The sequence below is a fragment of the Corythoichthys intestinalis genome, chromosome 21, assembly GCF_030265065.1.
Source record: "Corythoichthys intestinalis isolate RoL2023-P3 chromosome 21, ASM3026506v1, whole genome shotgun sequence".
NCBI lineage: Eukaryota > Metazoa > Chordata > Actinopteri > Syngnathiformes > Syngnathidae > Corythoichthys > Corythoichthys intestinalis.
The window spans coordinates 40,906,918-40,934,656 of record NC_080415.1 but is presented as its reverse complement, the minus strand read 5'-3'; the positions used below and the strand labels follow the sequence as shown (position 1 = coordinate 40,934,656).

The 27,739-nt window shown below is 49.1% G+C and overlaps 1 protein-coding gene across 6 annotated transcripts; it reads right to left on the bottom strand.

Moving 5' to 3' along the window:
• Positions 1-547: 547 nt before the first annotated feature.
• LOC130909763 (PH and SEC7 domain-containing protein 1-like) lies at positions 548-27,131 on the bottom strand. Of its 6 annotated transcripts, XM_057826577.1 has the most exons (16): positions 26,977-27,131; positions 17,559-19,021; positions 17,066-17,159; positions 16,134-16,566; positions 15,591-15,992; positions 15,446-15,526; positions 15,057-15,169; positions 14,407-14,465; positions 13,936-14,025; positions 10,436-10,479; positions 4,295-4,491; positions 4,150-4,220; positions 3,917-4,074; positions 3,304-3,448; positions 3,096-3,239; positions 548-3,025 (listed from the first exon to the last, which is right to left on the bottom strand). In XM_057826577.1, the coding sequence occupies exons 2-16, from the start codon at positions 18,942-18,944 to the stop codon at positions 2,807-2,809; spliced, it is 3,636 nt and encodes a 1,211-aa protein (XP_057682560.1). In that variant the 5' UTR covers positions 18,945-19,021; positions 26,977-27,131; the 3' UTR covers positions 548-2,806. The 6 variants fall into 6 exon arrangements, with proteins under 6 accessions (XP_057682560.1, XP_057682559.1, XP_057682562.1 ...); XM_057826576.1 differs by having other exon boundaries at positions 3,917-4,220; XM_057826580.1 differs by lacking the exon at positions 13,936-14,025 and having other exon boundaries at positions 549-3,025.
• Between the last annotated feature and the right edge of the window lie 608 nt (positions 27,132-27,739).

Sequence of the window (27,739 nt, the reverse complement as noted above, 5' to 3'; positions counted from 1 at the left end):
AATAGATCAACTTGCGCGGACGTCCAAAAGACCAGTTTATTGCCAGCAAGGTGAAACAATTCACCTTCATATGCAGTAAACATATTGTTGGGGGCCATGGTCCTACAGAGGACGAAGGAGTAAGCCATTTTTATATGTTTACTTATATATTAGCGTGACATTTTTCTGTGCTGCTTCTGTCTGACAATGAATGACCTGGAAAAAAATTAAAGTGGTATCTGGTTTCACCGAGTAGCATTTGCGATCACTACACAAAAATGGCAATATAAACGACCCCCAAGAATTGTCAGAGACGTGAGACAACCAGAGGATATAAAAAAGACGGGGCATATGGTGGTAAAGGATTGCTCGTTGAAACAGGAGAATGTCATTGACAGTGGCGTAAGGCAATGCACACCAGAAAGGTGTCGATACAAAAGCTACCTCGGGATCCGGGCAGCACGTCTTTTTCAGCCCTCGACACTCAAGCCATCTCATTAACTGAACATTTGTATGTTCTTCCACATCTTTACCAGTGAATTTGGCATCATTTTCGGACAGAATTGGTAGGTTTAGCTCAGTAAACATCATGTTTGTACACTGTTTACATGCATCTAGCATGAGGGATACACGCGAGTTTGACCCCCCCCAAGCAACAGTTGCTAACATCATGAATATTAATGAGCAAAGGTGACGTGTTACGTGCAGTACGGTATAACGTTTGGTGAATGATTTGAACACAAGTTTACAAAGAAGCTCCCCCATACACCTTTCGGCTGCTTTTTTTACAGTCGAGAGAGAAGCTTCTGTCGGTCAACCTGCTGAGCAAAAGGCTCGACAAACGCTTTCCGACTTTTGTTGATGGAAATGATATTATTATAATCACATTACTTATCGAATTAAGGCTCGTTTTCCGTGATTGAATGAGCCATTTTTAATCAGGAAACCGGAGAAGATTCATTTCTCGTTTCTATCACGTGGACCGGGAGGATGCAGAATGGATTGGACGTCGAGCGCTGTCAATGGTCTCCAATGAGTTAACAAGGAAGTGACCTGAAAATAAAGAGCAAAATCTACGGGACGCGAGCGTCCCCACGCCATCTCTCTACAAATGGCATTTTCTGTTGCTGTTAATAGCCGTCAGAGTGTTTTCGAGGGACTTCTTTCCGGGTGATGATTGTTTCCACTCAGAATGAAGAACAAATGAATTTTCTTTATTTCCAAAACTTTTTTTTTAATTCAACTTGGTGAAAATGTTGGCAAACAAGCAGAAGAAGCGGCGGCAGCGTTGACACGGGCTGGCGCATCCAAATGTCATGGAACAAAACAACATGCTTTATTTACAACAATCGCGTTCCATTGGAGGACGCGAGCATTGCCATGGCGACCACCAAAGTCACGCGTCTTTTCCGCCCGCTCGCCGCCAAGGGATCCGAGCCGAACTGCGGTTACCACGGTAACCTCACCGTGCGCATGGTAACCGCGGTCCCGCATCTGACTCGAGTCCATCGTCAAAGGGGGGGTGGCTTCAGGAAACCTCACTTGACACCTGTCTTTTGGGCTCCATCTCGGAATGCCAAATACACACACATCCGCGCGTTTGCCTAAAGAACAAGAAACACTTGCACACAGCTCACACACAGCCGCACATTTATGCAAAAGACACAGACGCTCGTGTGAGCGTGCACTGAAATAAATGCGGTTATTTGAAAGCGAAGAACAGTTCCTAGGTCAAATACATTCCGGTCGCGAGAAGGCGGGCTCTGCTCCGAGTTGTCACGCTGTCAATCAATCTAATGAGGACGATCGACAGGCGTCCCGCGGGGCCGCCGACCGGCAAAAAGAAGGTTCCGGCGCCGTCTTCCCGCTGGGTGGTCGACAACATAACAGGTGAAGGAAAAGACGATGAGGGGATATGAATAAAGGAAGGGAGAATTATTTAGGCCGTACAAAGAAAAAAAAAAAAAAAAGACTTTAATCTCGTAATATTATGAGAATAAATATAGATTTTTGACCTAATAATACGTCTATCTGCACGCAATACATAATTCAGCTACTATGTCAGGGGTGGGCAAAGTGCTTCTCAAGGATCCTGATCTTTGTTGCAGTTTTACCAATGAGGGAAAACGAGAAGCACCTGACTCGTAAAACACCAGATTGGGGAAAAGGTGTCCTCTCGCACCCTTTGTGGAATCATTTGCCCACTTTAAGTAGCACTTTGCCACCTCTGGTCAAGTGAACAACCATGTGAGCAAATGCTATTTTATCCTTCATCTATCATCAATGTCAGGATTTACAGTACTTTGTGGTAGCCCTCGGCCAAGGTAAAATACGTACCTCGCCTAGTTTGACGTGTACTTTAGGTATTATTTAGCTGCACTGATTAAAAATAGGTAATAAAACGACTTTATTCTTGGAATACAAATTTTTTTCTGGTAATCGTATGACTTTTATGTTGTAATAGGATGTTTTTATTCCGGTCGCCTCATTTTTGTCTTTCTTCACATGGCCCTAATACTTGAGGGAAGGAGAAGAGACGAGCGAAAGGGGAAAAGAAGAGGTGCGCATTCCGGTCTCTGTACAGGAAGCGACGAACAACGCGGGAAAGATGTTGGAAAGGAAGGAAAAGAACGGAAAAAGGATAATACATAGACAGCAAAAAGAAGGAAAGTAGAAGTAGCGCGTCCGGCCTTCGGGGCACGTTCCCTCCAGTTCCTGACGGGCGGCGCGAAGGCCGCCGATAGGGGCGCGCCCGTCCCCGGCCGTTCCGCCCCTCCCGGGCGTCCTGGGAAAAGCCAAGTAAAAGCCCAGCAGGCCCCGACCGCCCTCACTTCTTGACGGCTTGTCTGTAGCTGTGTCTCTGGACGTCCTGGCGAACTTTGCCCTCTCCGGCCCGGCCTTCGTCCAGCAGGGTGGGGCTGGAGCGCGTCCTGCTCAGAGCGGCCTCGTCCTCCTCTGAGGCCTCGCCGCCGCCATCGCCGCCGCCATCGCCGCCGCCCTCCGTCTTGGCCCGAAGCAGGGCCACGTACGTCTCGTAGCGCGTCTTCTGCAAAAGCCGCACGGAAATGAACGGGACGTCTCGCGCCGTCGACGGTCGTTCGGAACGTGCCGCGCACCTCGAAGCGCAAATGCTGGTCCCTCCGCCGGAAGTCGTCCAACTGTCGGGCTTTGAGTTTGCGATCCGGCGGACAAGAATCCAGTTCGGCCAATTCCGAGGACACGGCCCGCAAACGGGCCTCGTGCGAGCGCGCCTGCTCGTCCTGCGCGGACGGATGGAAGAGCGTCAGTGACTGGCCGTTGCGCGCGCGCTAAAGCGCGGCCCACCTGAGAGAGTTTGGACACGTTGCCCGGCAGCGGCGGCCTGCTAAACTTCTCGCGGGAGCCGGCGGCGGGCGGGAAGGGCGGCGCCGAGAAGGTGGCCGCCACCGTGTTGATGCGAGCGATCCACGAGTGCATCTGTTCTGCCGTGCTGTTGTGGCGGAAAAAGTCCGGGTCAACCGTAACATCAACGACAACTGTATGTGAAATGCCCCAAAATCAAATGGAAGCCATCGCCAATGTACAGCCAGTGACTTCCCCAAAATGTGACCTGTGGATGCGCTCAAATATTTTGCTTGCGAGTGACTGTGATACTAAAGGGACCGTCATACTAGGAAATCGACTGAAGTACTTCCCAAGTTCTTCAAAATGGCCTAAGCACTTTGAGATATCATCAAAAGTGAGCATGATACTATCTGATCTACTACTTGAAAGTAACTTCAATACGTATGTACAAGGAAAGTACTTCTTGAAAGGAGCTACTATGCCACTTACTTCCCAAAAACTGAAGAGACATACTTGGCCTGAATACTAAAGGAAGATTCGCTGCCAGACCTCCCGCTTCAAATGGATGGGACGTCAATGGCAGCCAACGAGTTAAGCGTACGAGTCGACTTACGGGGCCTGGAAAAGGAAGAGCCTCCAGTCGGCGGTGCGCAAGTAGAAGACGTTGGCGCGTTTGCTGTAGTCGGACGCTTGGATGGCCAGCGAGTGATGGATGGACACGGCGTTCTTCAGGTCGTCATCTGTCAGCGGCTTGTCGGCGCGGTACTCGCCCTGCGCGCGGTGTCGGCGCCCGCCGTTAGCGCCGGAATCCGCCTTAAATGAAACACTATTGTGGGAGGGACTCGCCTTTTGCAGGTAGAGGATGAGACCCTTCAAGATGGCGTAGAAGGTCTTCCAGCCTCGCTTGCCTCTCGGCGCTGTCGGACGGAGAACAAACGTAAAGAGAGAGAGTATTGACAGCGCCGGGCGTGTAAAATTCCAGTTGACTTACTTCTTTTTCCGTCGCAGTCGGCGTGCACTTTGCGCACCAGGAAGCCGTTCTTGTAGAGCGCCGTCCCGCGAGACGCCGGCTCGTCCGCCGTTCCGTCGTCGCCGGAGCCGCCCGCCGCCGCCGCCTTGACCGGTCTGGACGAGTCGGACAGGCTGTCCCCGAGTTCTGAGAAGGACTTCCTCAGTTCCTCTTCGTCCCTACGGAGACCGCGAACGCACCGGCGGCGAGTGAACGTCACCGAAACAAAGATGGGCACGGAGAGGAGGCCCTCGAAAAGTCAATTGCAGAAGTGGCTGGAAATTGAGGCGCGTCTAAACACTTGTCACAACAATGCACCAAAGATTAACGCACGTAGTCTCTTCTATTCCCAAACTTCTCCCAGATTTGTACTTTCCCTATTGTTTCTTGTGCTTCAAAAAAGTGATTGGCCAACTAGCGAGCTCCTGCTAGATTCACACATTTTCAATTTCGGCTAAATTATTGTGTTTGAAAATCATCGAGCGACGAGCTCGTTCCCCGATCTTCCGCTATCTCGCATTGACTGGGGCGCGGTTGAGGTTTGGTTTACGAATAGACCCCACTCACATGACGTCACAACCACGCGTCGGCGCCATATTGTCCATCAACTCGTCGCATTACCGCTTCGTAAATTCCTCCTATTATGGCGTGTTTTTCTGCTCGTTAACATTAATAATCAAAATGGTGAAGGCGTGTGTGGCGGTCAGTTGCAGTAACAGAGAAGATAGACGGAGAGACTTGAAGTTCTACCGTATTCCGAGAGACCCGGAGAGGAGAGCGAGATGGACTGCTGCAATTTGACGAGAAAAATGGGCACCAAACGATCACCACAGACTATGTAGTTGTCATTTTATACCTGGTAAAATGCATTTGATATATATTTAGAGGGTTTTGGGCTGACAAGCACAATTAAGATCATTGCGAGGCTAATCGCCGACAACATACAGTTTCAAATTCAAGATGTTTATTTCTTCCGCCATCATTATTTTTTGAATAATATTTAGCTGGTACCAAGTGAAAGAAGCTGGCCTCGTCTACGGATCATCGGTTAAACAGGGGTGTCCAAACGTTTTGCAAAGGGGGCCAGATTTGGTATGGTAAAAATGATGTGGGGGGCTACCTTGGCTGATTTACGTAGAACAATATATTTAAACAATTTTTAGCAAGCCCTTCTGTGTGTCACATTTGCTTTAGTTTTTTTTTTTTTTTTTAATTTCAACAATCTCGCCTTTGTGGCGTTCTCTTGCGAAATACTGCTGCTGTGAAATTAAACTAGCTTGAAGTTGCTATAATTTCTCGCTGCGTATCTTCCTTGTAATGTTGTCGTACATGTCAGCGTGTCTTGTTCGGTAATATGGCGTCACATCGAACTCTTTGAAAACAGCGACTGTGTCTTTGCAAATGAGGCATACACAGTTGTTGCGTATTGTATTGAAGAAATAGTCCAATATCCACCTATCCTTGAAGCGTCGGCCATCGCAGTCAACTTTTTTTTTTTTTATTGATTGTCACCATTTTAGAAAAGTGAAAGTAAAGGGTCACACGGGGTAATGTTGCTTAGAGTGCTGCTCTTAAAGTTTGTCAAAGTTTCGTGAGAATAGGCTGAGTTTCTGTGGACAAGATAGTTGTAGATATCAGGGTAGCAGACGTCTGGCAGAGACGGCGAAGACAGCGGGTGGAAAAATATGATTTAGGAATCAAATATGGATCTGGCGAATGGATAGACTGAAGCTTTTCCACATAACGCCTTTTATGCAACGCATCCAATGAGTTTACTGAAAGCACCAGGGCTCCCATGAATTGCACTATAAATTGCGCGACAAATTGAAACCATTGAGAATACGGATAAACAATGACGGACAATATGGTGGCCGGATACAGCGAAACGTCATTGTGTGACGTTGGTGAGTGGGGTCTATCGGCTTAGATATAGACCGCGTGAAGTGATGCATTATCGGTGACACCCTCATTTTCAGATACGCCCACAGATTTGCACTTTTCCCAATTTCCCGCGGCTTGAAAATCATTGGTCGACGAGCAAACTCCCACGAGCTTGAATTGACTAACACTAACCCACGGTTGAGGTGAAAATTACAAATAGCTATAGACTGCTATAGCTTCCGCTCGCTACCGCTAGCTAGTGTCGACATATGTTAGGGTTACGAACCGGGCGATCTATAGACCGCGTGACAGTGACGCCCTCGTCTCGTTCGCGGACCCGCCTCGCGAGATGCAGCCAGAAAAGTACAGCGGTAGCGCAACATACGATCGCTTTGAAACTAGGGCTGTCAAAATGATCGCGTTAACGGGCGGTAATTCATTTTTTAAATTAATCACATTAAAATATTTGACGCACGTGCCCCGCTCAAACAGAATAAAATGACAGCAGTGTAATGTCTGCTTGTTACTTGTTTTTTGGTGTCTGGCGCCCTCTGCTGGCGCTTGGGTCCAAATTATTTTATGGGTTTGAGCACAATGAGTGAGCACGGTGTAATTATTGACATCAACAATGGCGAGCCTACTAGTTTATTTTTTGATTGAAAATTTTACAAATTTAAATAAAATTAAGAGGGGTTTTAATATAAAATTTCTAGAACTTGTACTAACATTTAAGAGCTAGAATTCTTTCTATTCATGGATCGCTTTAACAGAATGTTAATGTTAATGCCATCTTGTTGATTTATTGTTATAATAAACAAATACAGTACTTGTGTACCGTATGTTGAATATATATATATATCCGTCATGTGTCTTATCTTTCCGACAATAATTTACAGAAAAGTATGGCATATTTTATACATGGTTTGAATTGCGATTTATGAATTTTTAAGCTGTAATTAACTCGTTTGACAGCCCTATTTGAAACACGACCTTTTAGACGTCTGACGTAAAATTTGACTGGCCGTCCGACGACGCGCTCGAAATACGAAGCGACGTCGCCGCCGACAGACGCACGGCGGATTTTCTTGTGGGAGAAATCGACACAGGTTTCAAAACGGTCGGTACAGGTGGTGAAACAAGGACAAAGGTGACGCTCTCCTTTGAAATAAAGATGCAAATGATAGAAAAGTATGAGTGTGGGGTGCGCATCCGTGTACTGGCTCAACAATACATCTCCACGTCCTCTTCCGACCGATCGTTCGCCAGTCTTTATAAGTTAAGATGACAATTCTTATTGTGGTAACCACTCCAAAGAAATCGGCAGCTTCGCCATATTTTTATCATTTATTTCACCACTTATTCAACAAAAAATGCCTACTGTCTGCCGCACTTGACGGTGTTCTCAACAAAACATTAAAAGTGAAAGTCAACTTTCAACCGCACCGCTCCCTGTCTTTCATGTCAGCCACGCGGTGCGTTCAGGTACAGCAAAAAACGTCCCCCACATTAGGACCCGATTTGTTACATTACTACCGAATTGTATTTATAATTTCTTTGTTTTGCTGTATGTAATTGCCATATGTAAAAGTACCAGCAGTATTTATGAAGGATTTAGTGTCGTTTTTGGACTGTGGAACCAAGTCATGGAATTATAATGTACAGTGGTACCTCTACATACGAAGTTAATCCGTTCCAGGACCTTGTTTGTATGTCAAAATGTCGAGCAGGATTTTCCCATAGGAATACATTATAATTCCATTAATTGGTTCCACAGCCCAAAAACCTACATTAAATCCTTAATAAATACTGCTGGTACTATTACAAATGGCAATTACACATATCAAAACAAATCAGTTTTAAATACAAATCGGAATAATATCATAATAATAGCTGAATTGGGTTCTAATGTAGTGGACGTTTTTTACTGTACCCGAACGCACCGCGGGGCTGACGTGCCAGAGACGGAGTGGTGAGCTTGAGAGTTTCACTTTCAATGTTTTCAATTGCCGCAGACAGTAGGCGTTTTGGGTTGAATAAGTTGTGAAATAAATGATAAAAACGTGGCGAAGCTGTTACTGCAATAGGAATTGTCAGCTTAACTTATAAAGACTGGCAAAAGATGGTAGGAGGAGGACCGTGGAGATTTTATTGTACCATTTCACCGATGCCCACCCCACGTTCATCTTTTTATAATTTGCATCTTCATTCGGAAGGTAAGCGTCAACTTTTCCCTTGTTGTACCAACCTTTTCTGAAACCTGTGTCGATTTCTCACACAAGAAAATCCGCCGAGCATTCGTCCGCGGTGCCGCCACGTCGTCGTATTTCGAGCATGTCGTCGGATGCAGAAACAAATGGCCAGTCAAATTTGACGTCGGATGTCGAAAAGATCGTGTGTCGAGGTACCGCTGTATTCTTATGGGAAAATCCTGCTCAACATATGACCATTTCAACTTACAAACAAGGTCCTAGAAACCAATTAATTTCGTATGTAGAGGTACCACTGTATTCGTGTGCAAAGCGAGAGAAAGAGAAAAAAAAAACAAAAGAATTGGGTCAACGGCACAAAGTGAACAAATTGACGCCGGTTCTTCGGATCGGGAGAATGTTCAAAGGCGTCGGATGTCGATGGTCGTCAACGGCACTGAAACATAATCGTTCGCCGTCCTCGCGCCCTGTTCAAAGGAATTGGCTCGGGAGGCGGCGGCGTTCGGCGGAAAACAGAAGAAATACCGGAGCCCCGCCGAGCCGGCGCGCGGCCCGTTGCCTGGCAACTACCGCGCTGCCGAACGAGTTCACACTAGCGAGGGGGTGGGGAACACGTTTCCACGGCGACGCCCGGCCCTACGGCGCGGACACGCCCCCCTCAAGTGGTCACGTGATGTCCTGAAACGGCATCGCCGTGGATAAGAAGTATTTTGTTCCCGCGGCTATTCCGGGTGAGGAAGCGGGAGGACGCCGGTGAGAGTGCCACGCAAGAGAGCGGTCGCCGTCACCGCAGCGACGGAGGCCGGCAGCGACGTCCGTATTCCTCGAAAACGCCGCTCAAAAGCCAGGCGCTGGACTTTGCCGCTAGCAAAAAACTGGAGTAAAACTCTTCAGAAGGGCTTATAACTAGTAGACGTTGGAGGGCGTCGGCGGTACGAACGCAGACGTCCGTGACCCGCGGTGACAGCGCCGCATGCAGCTCTTAGTATCCCTATTCGCATTCCTGGGATGCGGCTCAGTTTTTGACAAAAAAACAAAGAAAAATGATCATTTCATTCAAATGTATTGCGATGAAGGAATTTCAGCGACCCTAAGTTAGGCTCACTATTTTCACCATTTTATTCACAGAACACTTTCGCCGGCCGTTCAATGATTCACCAACTATGTGCGGCCACGGTTTTTGTGCCGTTCACACTTACGGTACCACCTCTAGCGACAGCCTCCGTGCACCTAGTTGCTAGGTGCGCCGCGACTGGCCGCGCAATGACCGAGTAAAACCGTCAGTGTACATTGTTGGTGAAATCGTAAGCCGCGATACATTTTCTAGCGTCATTATCGTGGTACCACATTTGAAACAAATACGTCGCTCGGTCACAAAGCTTACCAAACTCTAGTATAAGAGTGTCGTTTCCTCAGAAACTGGGCCAAAAAGGCTCTTTGAGTGTCAAAGCGGAAATCGGCCCGATCACGAAGACCAAAATGGAGTGAAAAAGATCAAGATTTTTCAAATTCATTCAAGGATATTGTAACCAACAAATGGATGCTTATTTTACTGCGCAATTTTCTTTAGGAATCGAGTGGAAACGATGGTTATTTTAAGATTTTTTGTAAACAAACAAATCTATTGTTTAACGTTACTTGATAACACCACTGGAAACAGCGGATGCCGAAATAAACATTGCTTTGCCGGCTGTCACGTGAAGATAATTTGGAAATATTTCAACTCGGATGTGCTTTTTTTGTCTCCTTAATAAATTGTCGACGTATCGGATCCTAAACCTAACCCTAACCCTAACGCTAATGCGCTGGCTGGAACTTATGAATCTATGAAAGAACAGCCACCTCATCGCAATGACGGCGTTTTCCCCATGCACGTATGGCATCGTTAAGTCTTTGTCTGAAGCAATTCATTGAAGGAGAATTTGGATTGGGAACTTTGTTAGGTGGACTTAAGCAGTACGGTCCTGGGGATTTTCTCCATGCAGTAGGCAGGGGATGGAATGCGTGCGTGCGTGCGTGCATGCGGGGGACTCACAGCGTCCACTGTAGCTTCTGATTCTTGATGGAATTGTACAGCGCCTGCAGAGACAAAACCAAACACCGTACTCAACTCCATCGCCGGCAGCCTCGCTGCATGCGGCTACAGCGAGCGAGGCGAGACGCGGACCGGCGACGGGACGGGAAGCGTCCGTTAAGACTTTTCCCCGAGCGTTTGCCCAGAGACCGCTTTCGGCCGTCAGAGAGCAACTAGTTATCCGGCGGCCGACCGTGACGTCACGGCGGTCGAAGGCGCGAAAGTCAACTCCTACCTACCTTCCTCCTTTTGCGGGCCTGCGGGTGATTCTGGCCGTCCTGAGCTTTTCCCAGCAGGTCCGGAAAGACCAGCGGTTTGAGGGAGCGCGAGCGCGGCGTCCTGGGGTAGCGGAAGGGGTCCATCACGCGGAAGTCGCGGCCGTAGCGAACCGTGCACAACGAGCGCGAGCGCAGGCGTCCCGCCGAGTGCAAGCTGTTCACGCCGATCATGGCCGGTCCGCGAGCGGTTAGCGGACGCCCGACGTACGGAAGGTGGGGGCGGGCTCGTCCGGGACGCCCGACTTCTGCCGAGGGAAGGGGAGGGGCGCGCCCGGATCGGGAGTGTCGACGCTCGCTCGGCCGCCGCGGCTTTCGTCACGGAAAAAGAAAAGACGGCTGCTCGGCTGGATGGATGGATGGATGGATGACACGCTGTTCTCTCTCTGCTTTTTTTCGCTTTTTTTTTTAAACCCCCCCCCCCCCCCTCGGTGTTGCCACGGCGACCGGGAGGCTGCCGAATGTCTCTCCTTCTCGCTCGCTCTCTCGCTCGCTCGTACCGCCCCCGTACCTCCCGTCCTCTCCCCCCCCCCCCCCCCTCCCGTTCTGTTCGGGCGCTGACGAGCGCTCGAGTGGGAGAAAAGGTGCAAATGTTCCACAGCAACTTGCCATCCGCTTCCTCTCTCACTCTCGCTGCCTGCCGGTGTGTGAGATGAGAGAGAGAGAAAATGCCAGCCGGCCTTTCTCACGGTACAAATGTGCGCAACAGCGGCACACAAAAAAAGGTGAGCGGATGACGGTGACCTGACCAGCGTGTCAAAAACATGACTGCACTCTTGTCATTTTACATGAAGATTTTGCACTCAAATCTGCACGGCTGTTTCGTTATTCCACCCAAAACAATGCATCAGAGAACACCCACTTTTTTTGGTGACATCACAACCAGAAGGGCAGAACAAGAGAACAGCGCACCTATGCTAGCAGAAAGCTGCAGCACATTCTGGGTGTGACGTCATCATGACATTTTTGAGGGCGGCCAGAAAAGAAAGGCTAATTAGTATGCCATTTCACAATAACGGTTTTTTTTTGGTTGAGATGGATTTGTGTCCAAAAATATGACCGCTTTCATTTTGGTTGCATTTTGTAGCACCTTTAAAGTTAATATTGCGGGAATCAGGGGCAGAGCCGGTGCCGCGGCTTCACCCGGACCTCTAGGGGACCCGGTTTTGAGGCGTAAAGGGGATCCCTGCAACAGGGCGCATCCCGGACCATTTGGATCGGGACGGAACAGTTAGGTTTTAGGCCGACCGGCGAGCACGCGACGGTCGGTCGATCGGGCTCCGTCGTGACGATCGAACGAGCTCGTTAGGAAGAGGAAGCGAGAGGCCGGCTGGACCTCGTCGCCACGGCGACCGCGCGGAACGTTTCCCAGGCGTCCGCGCGTCGCCGTGGCGACCGCTCGAGGGACGCCGGCGTACGCTCCGGGACTCGGCGCGGCGGGCAAGACGGCCGCCCACGTTCGGGATGTTTATCGGCTCGGCGCGTCATCAAGATCAAGACAGAGTCGCTGTTAGTTAGCTCACGGGGAGGGGGGAATAAAAGAATCCTATACCAGGCAAAATCCACCCCAGGCTGCGTGGCCATGTGTTGATGACGGGTCACTTCCGTATTCACTGAAGGGTCACATCCTGTTGATTTTGGATGATTTTTGGTCCATTTTGGGGAATTTCCTGTTGATTTTAGGGCATTTCCAAGTCAATTCCTGTTCACTGGCCACGTCCTGCTAAAAGTGGGTCACATCCTGTTAACTGTGGGGGGACAATTCCAGGGAATTTTTTTCAAAAAATATCAGGTCAATTGGGGACATTTGGGGGGGGGGCATGTCCTAGTCATATCAGGACATTTGGGGGACACTTCCTATTGATATCTGGTCATTTTTTCCTGTTGATTTGGGGACATTTGTTTTTTTGCCACGGAAAATGAATAGGAAATTTGGACGTCCATGGCCATCAACGGCATCGACTTACATATGCGTCAATGGATTCCAAGTACGTTGGCATCAATAGATTCGACATAGATGGCTGTCAATGGCATCAATGCAATGTGAATTCCATTGGAAGTGAATAGGAAATTTCCCATTAAAAATGAATGGGAAAGTTTTTGGCAAATTTCCAGGGAACGTAAATTTACAACTTTTATGCCCCTCACCGTCCTGGAATTTTTGATGCCGAAATTACGTGAGTTGGTCAAAATTAGAGGACTAGATACATTTTGACCCAACCTTTTTTTATTTTTTAAAAATCGGCACGAATGAACATTTTTTGGGGCCCGTTTGAAAAATACCCTGTGCCGCGCGAAAATTCCCGTCGTTTCGATACTCGAGCGGTGCCGATCAGTCAAACGGTTCGGGGTGCGCGGCGCGCCGAAAAAAACGCAGAGAATATTGAATTGCAGAACAACACTATCTTGGCCTTTGCGAGGCAAAGCCCTAGATAACTAGAAACTGCAATTTCTAAAGAAATGTTACTCTGGGTCTTTGCTGTGTGGAGATGCAGATCTTAGCTCCGCCCAATTTTGTTTGGGACATTTTGGGGACAATAGCAGGTCACTTCCTGTTGATTTGGGGACATTTGGGGGACACGTCCTGGTCATATCAGGACATTTGGGGACATTTAGGGGGCGTGTCCTGGTCATATCAGGTCATTTGGGGACATGGGGGGGGGGGGGGGGTCCTAGTCACAGCAGGTCATTTCTGCTGATTTGGGGACATTTTTTTTTTGCAATTGAAAATGGATGGGGAAAAATTTTGGACGTCCATGGCATCGACATTGGCATCAATAGAATTGACATACTGTAGATGGCTGTCAATGGCAGCAAATGCTATTGAAAATGAATGGGAAATTTGTACGTCCATGGCCGTCAATGGCATCGACTTACATATATGTCAATGGAATCCAAGTACATTAGCATCCATGGATTCGACATACATGGCCATCAATGGCATCAATGCAATATAATCGGGCTGCGTGGCGCCGAAAAAAAACCGCGGAGAATATTGAATTGCAGAACAACACTATCTTGGCCTTTGCGAGGCCTAGATAATAATAATGACCACCAATGGCGAAAGAGTTGATGAAAATGTCACTTTTTTGCAGTATGGAGTCATTTTTTTGAGCGTCGATATTTTAGGAGTAGAACGAGCTCTGCTTTATTTGATGAGTTGTCTGCGATCGCGGGCACGCTTACCTTGAGCAGACGTTTGGGGAAGCGTCGTCCGTCGTTGAGTCCGTCCAAGTTGCGGACGAACTGCGGCCACGACGTCTTCTCGCCCACATTCTGACAAACATATCATCCTCAGAACGCTGACATTTTCTCCACTTTCGGAAAAAGGGCCTTTTGTTCAACAGAACCGGGGGGGCTTTTTAAAAAATGGATTCCTTTTTCCTTACTAAGTCGACGGCAGTGAGACACCATCACTCAATACCGGTCTTCTCAGATAAATCAAAAGAAGTGTCAAGTCAATATGCAGTTATTTAGTATTTACATATCATAAAACTGTCCCATTTTTCCACAAAAACAGTCTGTATCGGCAACGGCCGATACAAGATATCTTCGCGGGGAACAAAAATGATTGGCACAACGCTAACGGAAGAGATTTTTCGAGACTTTTGCTTTGATTTGGAGACCGTTTAGCCGACGGACCGCACGCAGACTTACCGAGCCGTGCAGGTCGGCGTTGAGCAGCACCAGCGCGCACGTCAGCGTGTGAAGGGCATCTGAAGACAAAAGCCACATTTCAGTCGAGAGTTTCCTGCCTCCGGAATGAAAAAAAAAGACATTTTTAAACAAAATAAACTAGCTTCAACAACATACTGCAGTCAAATGGCCGGGAACTGCACAGATTGTTATTTGCTCTGAGGCCCCCTAGTGGTGACGTGACGGGGAAGAGCAGGCTCTTTATGTTTCATTTGATTTTGTTCGTCCTTTAAATTCACCGCTTTAAATATACCTTCTTTTTTGCCTAACAGCTGTACATTGAATCATGTTTAAAAATACACGTCACCTACTGTAGCGTACGCGCTGCGGTGAGCATACATTGACCCTAATGGGTACCTACGTACGTGTTCACAAACAAGCACGTTTGATTAAACACGCTGACACACACCAATAAATGTCATTTTTTTACATGAGATCCCCTGGTCATCAGCACTAAACTAAAACCACGTCGTCGTTATCGGCCGGGGAGTACGACTAAGAATTGACGTGACGATGCTGCGCAATATGTACTCTTGGAGACCTAGTTTCCCATGGATGTCGGTAGCGCACGGGTCAATGAGCTGGCGCGCCCGCCGTCTCTTTGTTCTCACCCTCTGAGGAGAAAAGCGAGGAGTTGCACAGAAAATAACGCCGAGAGAAGTGGGAGAGCAACCTCTCTCGCTCGTCACTCTCGCCCGAGATGGCCACCTCCTTTGCGAACATCCTGCGGGCACACAAACAAAGAAGGCTTGAAACGGGAGCGTCGCCGGCGTGCGGGCTACGGCTCACCCAGTCATTAAACCACGGCCCGTCGAGGCTCGCTAGCGGTAGCTCGCTTGCGGAGGCTAGCTTGCGATCATTTTTAAGGCCAACAAAACTGGGAAAAACAAATCTGGGAGAGGGTTTTTTTGTTTAGGAGCGTCGTTAGCGCTTCGTCGCGAGCTACGGCCAGACCCGCGAACCGCAGACAACTACAAGGGGGCGAACGATCGCGACGCACCTGAGAGCTCGGTCCAGACCGACGCGCGAGAAGTCGAAGAGTCTGAGGTATTCGTCGGCCACCAGGCGGCTAAAGTCGTCGCTGCGACCGGAAGAAGACGTGAAGGCAAGAAAGGTCGCCATCAAAGCGTAGCGGGGTCACTCACTTCTTGCCGAGCCGCGGCGCCACGTCCGTCTTGCGGAAGCCGTCCAGGTCCCGCAGGCGGCGGGCCAAGCGTTTAGCGGCCGCCGCGTCCGCCGGCCGCCGTCCGTCGGTCTCCCGCCTCTCGGGGGTCTCCCCCTCTGAGCCGCCGCCCGGCCTCTCGCCAGACAGCACCCGCGCGGCATCGGAGTCGGCCGCCGCCGTCGCGTCGGACGGGGCGGGCCTTTCCGGGGGGGCCGGACCGTCCGCGTCCAGGCTGTCGTAGGACGTCCCCTTGGCGCGCGCGGACTCCACGATGTTCTCAAAATGGCGGCTGAACGTGTCCTCGGCGGCGCGGCCTGGACCCGACAGCGAGACCGGTGACTTGAGAGCCGGGTGGCGGGCGTCCAAGAAACATTCTGACGCCCTACGTGTGGAAAGATACCCGCCGTTAACTCTTTCATCGATGTCCGTGGTGTTCATCAATTTCAAATCCGTTTGAAGCGGGAGGACCGGTGGCACGCTCCCGCTTCAAACGTCTGGCAGCGGTAAACGACGAGCCGAGTACCTCCTTATGCCCGGGAAACCTCCTTCCGGTTCCCGCGCCGCGTTCCTGTCGTTTCCTTGCATCCTGACGCCGGCCCGGTTCGCCGCCTCTACTTGCTCCCGCTCTTCTTCATCCGGGTGGCCCTTCCCGGCCGCGGAACGGAAGGCGGGAGGACTCCCCTCGCAGAGGCTCCTGTTGCTCCCGAAGGCGGAATCCGGGTCGTCCGTCGGCAGCTCGTCGATGTCCGTCTCGCGGTAGCAGCGCAAGGGCACGGCGTCCAGGTCGGTTTCCGAGTACTTTAGGGTTCGGCGGACGACGCCCGTTTCGGGCGACCGCGGGCTCGCCGATTCCACCTCCACGTGTCGCACGTGCTGACTGGGAGCGAGCGGCAGGGAGGAGGGGGGCGACTCGCTGGAGTTTCCGCTCGGCGGTGCCGTAGAGCCTTCCGCCGAGTCTGCCGGAAGACGAAAAATCATCATCGTTCACAACAATCCGACTCGACTCACTGGCTGCCATCTAAGCTAGAGGCCAAACCCCTTTTGACCGGGTCAGGAATGAACGCCATTTTTGCCATAGGAAACAAATGAGGCACACTATCTCAGGAGCGAATGGCAAGAGAGCCCGTGTCACGTTTCATATTTATATCATGCTCATCGTCCATATCGTATCAATAAGCTTTCTTCCGCTAGCTACCTACACCGGCTCAGTGCCCTACTTCCAGACATTTCCGGATTTTTGGGGTAACCCCTCAGTGACAGATGGCGGGGTTTTCTCCAAGACCAAGTTGCCACAGTCGGCTATGAAATTTAGGTAGGAACACTGAGCTTACCGTCATTTCCTCTCTACTCTCCTTTTTCACATCTAAATAGGAGAACAATGAAAACGTCTCAAATGTTTGAGTAGGAAATAACAGATGGATTCCAAACACATGCACCGTACGAGATGTCACTTACTCAGCACATCCTCGGGGGGTCCGAAGAGAAACTCCCACTTGGCCCGAGCGATCTTCTGGCAGTGCAGCGACAGGACGGGCGCCGCGCTGTCCGTCTAAAAAAACAAAAAGACAACAAAAAGAAAAAAACTCAAGCGGGGTATCAGCCAATTATTTGCCACATTCTGTGGGATTTTAGTAGTTGGTCCTGAGATCCATGAATCGCATTCCGTCAAAGCAAATTAGCACACTGCCACTTTAAATGACCAAACCTAACCTGAATCAAAAAAATGTCGGCGAACTCATTGACGGCGCTCGATGTCTAATCGATTTGAAGCAATCGCTGCGCTGCTACCCTCAAACGGATTGGACATCTACTACTCATTTCAATTGACGATAGGACATCTACAGTGGGGAGAACAAGTATTTGATACACTGCCAACATTGGCAGTGTATCAAATACTTGTTCTCCCCACTGTATCACCATCAATGAGTGCGAACCGGCGTCCGTCCACCTGTATTCCAGACGTGGAGGCCCCGCTGTCGTCGCCCCGGCGGCTCGATCGAAGGGACTCGGGGGAAAGGCGGTCCCCCGAACTGCCCGTCACCCCGCTGGAGCTCGGCGAAGATCCTCCCGGGACCTCCCACGAGCGGTCCCTCTCTTCGTCCGGCGAGTCCGGTACCACGGGTCCGAGCAGGAGGCGCTCTCTCCTTCTCCTCTCCGCTCGCTTCCGTCGCGTCGCGGGGCTCAGAGATCCGGACCGGTCGCGAGTCGGCTCCGTTTCCGGCGACGGGCTACTAAGCCGCCCCGGATCGGGGGCCTCCTCCGACCTAGAACCGAGCAAAATTTTGCGGGCGGCGTCGGCGTCTTCTCGACACCCCGGGTCCCTCCGGTTCTCGCCGGCACAGTTGGGCGGTTGGAGCTCGGCCGGGGACGGCCAGGAGTCCCGGACGGGGGAGTCGAAATCGGTAGGAGGGCGAGAGGGGCGGCGGACCCGGAGGCGCGGCGAGCGAGCCGGCGACGCGGAGGTCGGCGGCCGAACGGACCGATGTAGGGGTCTCTCGACGGGAGGGGTCCGATCCGAGCCGACCACCCGGACCGGGATGTTCATCTTCAGGATTTTCTGCGGAGTCGCGGGTCCTGATTTTGCGGAACGGATCGGGCGGCCCGCCGAGGGTTCGCTGACGCCGCTCAACTGATTTAAGCCTGCCGTGACCTCGACTCTCCGGGAGCGGCGCGCCGGGCTCGCGGACCGCCGGTCTAAAGCCGGACTCCGAAGACACCCGCGCATTAAGCGCACGGGAGAGCCGGATCGGGACCGACGGCGGGTCCCGGACCAATCCGAGCGCTCCGTTCTGGATAACGGCGATCCCGAGTAACGGAGATCGTCCGGGGCTCTCGGAGCCACGGCGGCTCGGAACGTCACTCTGGAACCGGTGCCGCGCAAAGACGAGGGACCGCCGCACCAAAGGGGGTCGCGGAGTCTTTTGCGGCCCAGTTCAGACATTTCACCGCCGCGTAAGGCCTTAACCTTTGACTTCTGCACATAACTGAAGGAGACCACGGAGCGTTTGCCGTCAAATCGCTTATCCTCGGCGGAGGTTTCGGCGTCAGACGGCGTATTCTGGCGCTCGGGTACCCCGGGAGAACCCCGCGTTTGACCGAACGTAGATCTTCCGGAGGCCGGGGAAGGAAACCGTGAGAGAAGATTGTGACCGGAGGTCTCGGCGGGGATCCGGCCGCTCGGCCGGGACGGAAGGTCCCGAGCGTCGTCTTCGAGTCCCGAGGGGTCCGGAAGAAGACCGCCTTCGCGTTCCCCCGATGTTTTGCGGCCTCCGCCGCAATCGGAGGCGGACCCGACCTCCGCGTGCAGATGAAGCACATTCCCGGACTGGGACATGCTTTGTGTCCCGCTTTGTCTACGGGGTTAGCTATTAGGTCGGTCGGCGAGCGGGTTTAGGTCCCCCTTGTCCGCACCTGAAGAAGAGGGAGGAGCTTGTTAAGACGTAGCAAGTTATAGCGAAAGCCGTGTCGCATTTTTCAAGGACACGACATCGGACCGAAATGGATGAGTCATGCGAAGAAGCGAGACCGTTGGCAGCCAGGCTCAAAACGTGTGTGCCAGCGCGTGGGGGTGTTGATGAACGCAAGTGCTTTCATCTCGTCCACAAATATATGAATGTGCGTGTTTTTAGAAGGGTTGCACCAGTACCATTTTTTGGCACCCGAAACTGAACCGATACCACGTTTTGTTTTATTTTTTTGAGGAAAAAAAAAAGGTTCTATTTCTTGTAATACTTAATGACTTCATACAAGCCGTTGCGCTATCACGGCTACCGTCGAACTCTTTCGGTGCCATCGAAGCCAAATCGCTGCCAGGCGAAAGGAATTGGACATCTACTCGCGATAAGCCCATTTCAATTGACGGACGGCATCGTTCCGTGGTCTCAAGTCCCATCATAGTCAGTTAAAATAAAGTCACGACTAGCTTATTTCTCAACGGATCATTTTAACGCATCTGTTCATCGGCTGCCGTTGATGGCGGTAGATGTCCGATACATTTGAAGTGAGAGGATGGCGGCGAATGAAAAATGCCTCCCACTTCTACTATAGTGACACTATACTAGATTGGACCCAGGCCTTAATTTGTAAATCACAAGGTGCCAGAACGCAAGATCGCCACTTCACGTGGGAGGAGGCCCGATCGCAGGACTCGGAACTCGGAGAGTGCAAACGTAGAACGTGGACGAGCGTAGACGGCGCGCGGCCGTTGGCCGAAACCTAGACCGCGGTCCGCCTCCTCCTTTTGCTGTAGATAATCCCGCGTCGCCGTTGGCCGAAACGTGGACCGCGGCCCGCCTCCTTTTTTCGGCCGCGGCCAATCGGCTCTCCTCGCCTACGACCGCGGACGCCCGTGATTGGCTCCGCGAACGCAGACCGCGGCGGCCCGCCTCCTCCTTACGACGCGCCTGCGGTTGGCCCAAAAGACGCAATCGGCGAAAAGACCCACGCGCTCAATCGACAAGCCGAAAAGGTAAATATTGTGTATGAAATTCGCCAAAAACGATGCAAACCGAGTGTTGTTTTTCAATTACCGATTCGAGCTAACGCTAGCTAGGCTAGCTGGTGTGTGGATAAGCCGTGTTGTGCGCGTTGCGCCGCGCTAATAATAATTAGCCGACGCATGTAAAGTTAACGTTCAATGACTCCGTGTGCTATACGTCTTGTATTACTTGTAACTAGTCACAAATTTAACCGATAACTCATTCATTTCACTTCTGTCCAATGCATTTTTTGTTGTGACGTGATCCTCCCTAGTATGATGCCCACACTGTAATTGCTCCCTATTTGGATTACAAAAAAAACACTAAACAAAACAGAAATACTGTACTACATAGACGTCATCATTTTGTAAGTGGGCCAATTTTGCATTTTCCCCAATAACTTCGTTTTTATTTGGAATTTGGGAATTATATGAACTCAAGACACCCCTCTCAACATTTTAGCATCTCTGAACATCAAGTCATTTTTCTTTTTCTAATTGCCAGCTCGGAATGGAGGCATCCTCTTCACAACCGACAAAAACGCAATTTTATTATTACCATCATCTAGAATTTTTCCTCCGTGTCATGTCCTGCTTTTGTGTTGACACTTGCCTTTGTGTTTCTCAGTGTACATCAGAAGTGATGACCGGCCACCACGCTTTGCTGCCTAAACTGCGCTTGAGAAGTACATGTACAAACAAGGTATTGTTCTGGATGCCTTTTAAACAAAAAAAAACATCTCCTTCATTTAAAAAATGAATTGAACTATATTATTACTTCTTGTCTGATGTGTTTTTTTTTTTTTTTTTTTACACCTAACAGGTAGGAAAAACTGCCTTGCCGTCACCGCAGCTCCAACAGGCCAGCAGATCCCCGGCCAGCTCACGGTGACCTTTGGGAAATACAAAGGCAAGACCTTCATGTGGCTTACGGAGGAAGATGTCGGCTATGTCAAGTAGTGAGTATATATAAGAAATTGATAATAGGCAGTGGATTGTGTGTCTTTGTTACCCAAAATAAAAAATGTCGGTTTAAAACAACTACTGCATGCTCTCTTAAAAAGTCTCCTCGATGGCCACGTGAAGGAGAGGCGACGACAGAAGGGAAGGTGCGACACCAAAACGGGGGAGTGGAGGCTGAAGGAGCAGCTTCTACGCTACGTGGATATGTTCCCTCTGGTGTCATGCCACTTGGAGCAGAACATCGACCGGGCCATCTGCGGGCATGGCCGCTTCCGGTCCTTCACGTTCGAGGATATGTGGCAGTTTTATGACTTCTCCAAGCTCATCCGTAACGATCTCCAGGCCGAAAGCGCAGAAGAATGGAAGATGGCCCAGGAAGCCTTCTGCTTTGTGCGTCAGTGGCTACTGATGACGGAGTAGGACATCAATGTCACGTTAAGAGATTTCGATTGTACATCCTCACAAAGGAGGAGGAGGTTAGTAGGTCGATTAAAAAATAACATAATTTCCTTTGCCAGTGTTTTAATGCATTTCAGGGCTTACCCGTGATATTTATTTTTTGTTCTGTAGCGAGCTAAAGGCAAAGTTGCACCAGCTACGCCCCTCACGTCAGCTTGTGCATCAGCATTAGCAGCATTATCAACATGACCTGCTGTAGCAAATACACCATCATCAGCAGCGGCAGTAGCAGCAGCACAACAACAAGCACCACCACCACAAGGTGATGATGAAGACTGGCAATGTAAAATACTACGCGCCTGGGCGCTTTGTGGCCAATCCGCACAGGGTCAAAAAAAATATTCCAAAAAAAAAAAAAAAAAAAAAAAAAAACTACACGGTCAAGGCGTCCACGTCCAAAGGACTTTCTGGCAGGTCTTTTGAAAACTTTGTAATTTTAAGGAGGCGGTCAATGACCTTGTAAAATAAAACACATTGATATGTACTTCATGTCTCAGCTACTTTTTACACACACAAATATGCAGTATGTTCGGCATAGCATATAGTCCTGTATATTGTGCACTTTCCCAATGAGTGCAGACAGAAAATTAAAAACCTAGTCCTTATTTCTCAACACTTCAATATCTGCAAAACACTTGCTTATCATTAAACTTATTTAAGACTCAATACAGGCTGCTTAACTTTTACTGTGTACTATAGCTCCTTTATTGAAATACAAGAAAGAAACTGGAATTTGAGTGTTATAACAAATACATTTAAAGCATAGAGATTGGGAAAAGTCCTAATGCCCTTAATTGAAAGTGGAGAAAAAATAGGCCAAGACAACACAACAGCTAAAACGCAGTAATGATGAAATCTATAATGCTGCGCTTCGGACTACGACGTCACTTGAAGGAAACAACGTCAAACTTTGGTCCCGCCCTCCCGCAGCCTCTGAACAGATGCTCAACCACCCTGCGGAATGGAAAGATGCCAAGACCACCCAGAGGTAACTTGTTACCTGTTGGGCAGAATGACCTCGTGAATGAAAATTTAAAACCTAGTGACTTACTTCTAATGGAATACTAGTTTCTTAACACTTGTATATCTGATTAACACTTGCATATTGCAGTTTGCTATTGGCGTAGTTCAGGAGTCAGCTATCTTATTTATTTCAACATCATCCTTCGTACACTGCTTAGTTTAAATTTATTTTTAGGTAGTAGTAGTGTATATTATTTATTTATGTATTGACATTAATTTATTGTGTGATGCACTGATAGGGTGTTGCTATTTTTAATGTCATTGTACTGTTTGAATGACAAAGCCTATTCTAACATTCAAACAGCCGTATTCAACCGCCTGCTACTACCACAGAAAAGACAACACACACAAATTGACCTAAAATATGAATGAATCAGCTCATCTGTGAATACGTATTTTATATAACAAACAAGGCATTTAGGATTCTTTTACATTGGCCAAAAACACACTTCCTTAAAATAAATTCCTATATGTAATCTTTAAAAAGCTTTGAAATGTCATAAATATTCTTAATTCCAGAATAAATATGGTTCAAAACATTATTTGAAAGCAATTTTTTTTATTTAGGTAAAAAATGAACAACTTTTAGATGTATGTGCTTAATAAGAACAAATGGCAATATTTACTGAAGTAAGTAAGTGGAATAATCTCACATTCATCTGTTAAATAGTCTTTAACGGGCAAAACATGATGGAGAAAATGATTTGACTAGACTATGTGGGCCTAAAGTGCAGTAAGCAACCGGAATTAGTGCTCATTGTTTAAATACACTTTAAACTCATTCATAAACTGTTTTACAAAAAACTCACAGCTGCCACCCTGGAGGGGATGTTCAATTGGAGTGGGTTCGGTCACACACAGATTGCAGACCGGAAGGAGTACTGGCCAATCAGAGCAGGGTTGGGGTTCCACCCCACAGTCTGGACTGATGACCAATCAGAGAGGGCGTATTTAATTGTAGGGCAGAATTGATACAAATCAGTCAACGTTTCGCGATTTGAAGACAGAGGCCGCATCGCGCTCGACCTTTGACCCTTGACTCTAAAGTTTGGCCCCGGACCTCAACATTGAGCGCAGGTGTCGCTAGAGTTCGATTGCACTTCACGTGGGAGGAGGCCCAAGTACAGCGCAGGGATGGCGAGACGGGCACAGGTCCGGAACATATCCAGAATATGGTGCTGAAAACAACAGCCAAATGCCCACTTGCCATGCTGTGGGACTTCCAAAACTAAATTTCAGATATTATCCATGGTATAAATGTCATGACAATAATTTACAAATATTTAGGCTATACTCTGCACAGCACGGGCAATTGCCCACATAACCACAGGTGGGACTTACAGTAACGTACAGTCCAACTTGTAAAAGACAGAAAACAACAAAAATCAGAGATTCCAATAAATAACACAAACCCATTCTTTTGCGGGTTTCATCCCCCTCAGTCTTCTCCGGCCCCAAAGTTCCCACCGCCTTACAAATTGTGCAGCCCGAACCCGATATCTCCCATAAGGGTATTGGCCCGTTGCTCCGGCCGCTGGCGGTCCACCTTGCCGACCGCTGGCGCAGTAGCTGACCTCCTACTCCGGGTGCCGCCACGGCATCGGCCTCCTGCCCCGGCTCGGCCGGCTGTCCGTAACCTGGCCGGCTGCTGCGGCGCTAACCTCCTGCTGCACCCAGTGTTCTATCCGTTAGCGCGATCGCCGCAGCTGCCCTCGTCGCCGGTTGTTACTTTTCTGACTCGTTTTGAACCGTCTTCCTTCTTTTTGAAAAAAAGACAGGAAATGCAACTGTCTTGTTGGCATGTTGAAATACCGCTTGAGCCTGGCTGGAAAAATTTCCTTTTTTTTTTTATGTTAGGGGCCTGATTTGTTGGTCCAGCTTTTCAGTGTGTAAACAGGATTTGTATATAATTATTATTACAGGTGTTTTGGCTCATTTCATTTATTTTATGTATATGGGCTATTATTTAATGTTATTATATATTTGTTTTCAAATATGATTTTCGTATCCTTTTATATTCAATATTTTATGTTGTATCATGTTAGTTCCGATTCGAATATTTCTCCCTACTTGTGTTTTGGTAGGATGATTTGGAGTTGAACACGAGGAGAGCTCGGGGGCAACCGGATATGTTGTCCTGGGCCTCAGGACCATAGGGGCCCCTGAATGACCCTTCATTTTTTTGACTTTACATTCACATATTTCTTTTTTATTTAAATTATTGTCAAATTAAATATTACGTTCTACTTGATATACTTAAAAACATTCATATATTAAATATTTCAAATATATTTTTCCCCCCTTTTTTTTTTGCACAACGCCCCCCCGTCTTAGCAGAGAATGGTTTGACCCTGCTCTGGCACACTCAAGTGCTATGCATTTTCTTGCCATTGCCAGTGACTGTAGCTGGAGGAGAGCCAAAATAATAAAAACGCACCACCATATCACAGGGCAGGCTTAACAACCTAGCCATTGTTACCAAACTGCACTTTATGGTTAAGTCGCGGTGCTCTCAACTCTGCACCGTAGTGTGGAGCGGACGGGTGGACAACTCGTTTGTCGTCAGTTTGTCCGGGTCTTCCTTCAGGAAGGTGGTAATGTGCATAAAAACGCAGAGGCACATCAAATGGCGTTTTGCTGGAACTTTTATTAACAATGGGGGACTCAGCGCTACTGCACACCGACTCTCAACAACTCCTATCTCACCCCCTTTTGCTCGCCCACCTCTTCGTCGGCGCAAAATTGGTAAAGCCGATCATATAGTAGGGGACAGCGGCCTCTCAGGGATGCCGCTAACACCATGCTCTCCATTGAGCGTGAGCTTGCGCAAAAACTGGATTTCACCGATGTTATAAATGACTTTGCTGTCAAAAAATCTAGGAGGCATCATTGTTTGAGGGCTTGATAACCCCAAGGATGTGGAGGGGGCAGGCACAGGATGTTTAGTTATACTGTTTTGTTGTTTAGCAGGAAGGCATAGCACTCTCAGTTGTATTGTACTGTAGCCCACATGGGATACTTGATGAAAATTGTTTGTTTATATTGTGTCACATCACATTACGGTCTGTTAAATGTAACTGTCCATCTGAAATGAAATGATTTGAAAATTTACACCGTCATTGCTCACAAAGCGCTAAAAGTACTGCGTATGTTGTCGTGACAAGCCGGTGGCAGGGGTGGAGCGCGGGGGGCCTATAAAGGTCTGCTGTCCCCGAGCCCCTGCGAGTCTGTCGACAGCCCTGCTGGTGCGCACCGCGCTGAGAATAAAGCAGAGTTATACTGTGCTGCCATGTCGGTCCACCTTATACCAGAGAAGACAACAGTAAGATAACAGTAACAGTAAGGAAACTGTGACCTGATCTTCCCACAGCCTCGTGAGACACGAGGGTTACCAATGCATCAAGAAATCGCTGACTCTTTCAAATGACGTTAATTTTTTGGAAACAACATGCAATTCTTAGGATTTGTTCTGTAAATGAATTCATGCATGTTCTTATTAAATTTATACTGTAATGTCCGTAACTACGCACTTTCCTTTAAGACTGGAGAGCTGGGAGTTAGTAGGAAGCGAGTGGGAGACGGGCAAGAAGCAAAAGTTGGCGGTCATTTGTGGCGGCAGTCTGCTGATATTTTGTTTATTGTTTTCTTATTGTTGCCAAAATAAAGCGGAGAAAGCCATCAACGACTCCTCTCCTTCTTTCCCCTCATTCAGGGCTATTACAATACATTTTTTAATGATTATTTTCTATACACGAGAGGTGCCGGATCTGCCCAAATAAGTCCCGGAACAAAAAGGCCAAAATCAAGAGGTGCTGGATCTTCCGGCATGCAGGATCTGGCACAAATTAACCCCTGATTTGACCTGTACTGTTATCATTTTGGGAAGGGCGACGATCAGGTGGAAACTATATTGTCTAGCATCGGTGCATTATTTCTACGTCATTTTCATCCCCTATCTGTAACGATTCTAATACCGGTATTGGTGCGACTCTAGTTTTTATACATGGTGCACCTTGTGTCTCGCATGTGTTATCTTTTTAGTGTGCGTCGATATGTTTGTGTCGGGGGTTTTTGTGTCTATCCTGTCTGTCTTAAATGTGTACGGCCTGTCTTCGCATCTGTTTTTGTTTGGTTCAAGTGTTCACGTGTGGGTTGACGTCACGGGAGCGAAGCCTGTAGAGGTCATGCAGAAAGTGAAGGCGAAGATGATGACAAACATCGGGAAGGTGCTCGATGCCGATCAACAACTTTTGTCACGCGGGCATAAAAGTTGAGTGAATGTCACACACGCATGCAAGAGGCTCGCGCACCGAAGGGGCATTTGGGGGGCGCCGCGTGCAGGCGAGTGCGTCCGTACGCGTGTGCGCGCGCGCGCGAGGACCATCGGAGAGGAGAAAAGGAGGACGAAGAAAAAGATGAAGAGAAGGAGGAAGATTGAACTCACCGCTAGACAGAAGCTCGCGGCCATGTTGTCCGACATCACGCAGCCAGCATCTCGGTATACGCGCGCCCGCCGCAGTTGCAGTTCGTCTTCTTCGCGGGCGCGTGCGCGTGCGCCCGCCCGACGTCAGGTGGAGGAGAGACCGCACCGCAGCGCAGCGCAGCGCAGCGCAGCGCAGCTCCGTGCACTGAGCACGCGCGCTCGCCGGGACGTCGGTCGGCGGGCCACGTGACACCCCGCCGCAGACCCTCATCTGCGCGAACCGCACGTGCTGCGCGGAGCCTTCGGGCCGGCAGGTGGCGGCATATTAGCATACAGGCGCCAGCCTCGCCGTTGACGGCGAGAGACGTCCAATTCTTGAAAAACTTTTTCAATGATTTTATTGGGAGTAGACGTCCAATCCGTTTGAAGCGGGGAGGGGGGGAGGGGTAGCGGCGAATGAGTCATCACTTGAGAAATAAGTTAATGTAGCCACTTTGATGGGTTTGCTCATTCGCTGACAATCCTCCCGCTTACTAAGGGATTGGACGTCTAGCGCCGTCTATGGCAGTCCATAAGTTAAAGCGGTGATTTGAAGAGGAGGATGAGAAAGACAGGTGGATGAGGAAAAAGGGCAAGCAGAGTGACGGCGGGCCGCGTCAAGTGTGAGGGCGTGAACAGACAGACAGCGAAGCATTGTGGGTAAAACAATGACAAATTCCTTCATTCATGTTCTCTTGTGAAATAAACCCAAATGAAAACGGAATGATGCGTCACACGGGGAAAT

Coding starts and splice junctions, on each gene's coding strand:
- LOC130909763 (XM_057826576.1), bottom strand. CDS start 18,944: ATGTCCCAGTCCGGGAATGTGCTTCATCTGCACGCGGAGGTCGGGTCC. Junction 14,466..15,056: donor CTCGCTTTTCTCCTCAGAGG/GTGAGAACAAAG, acceptor TTTTGTCTTCAG/ATGCCCTTCACACGCTGACG. Junction 4,492..10,435: donor CAGAAGCTACAGTGGACGCT/GTGAGTCCCCCG, acceptor CGGTCTCCGTAG/GGACGAAGAGGAACTGAGGA.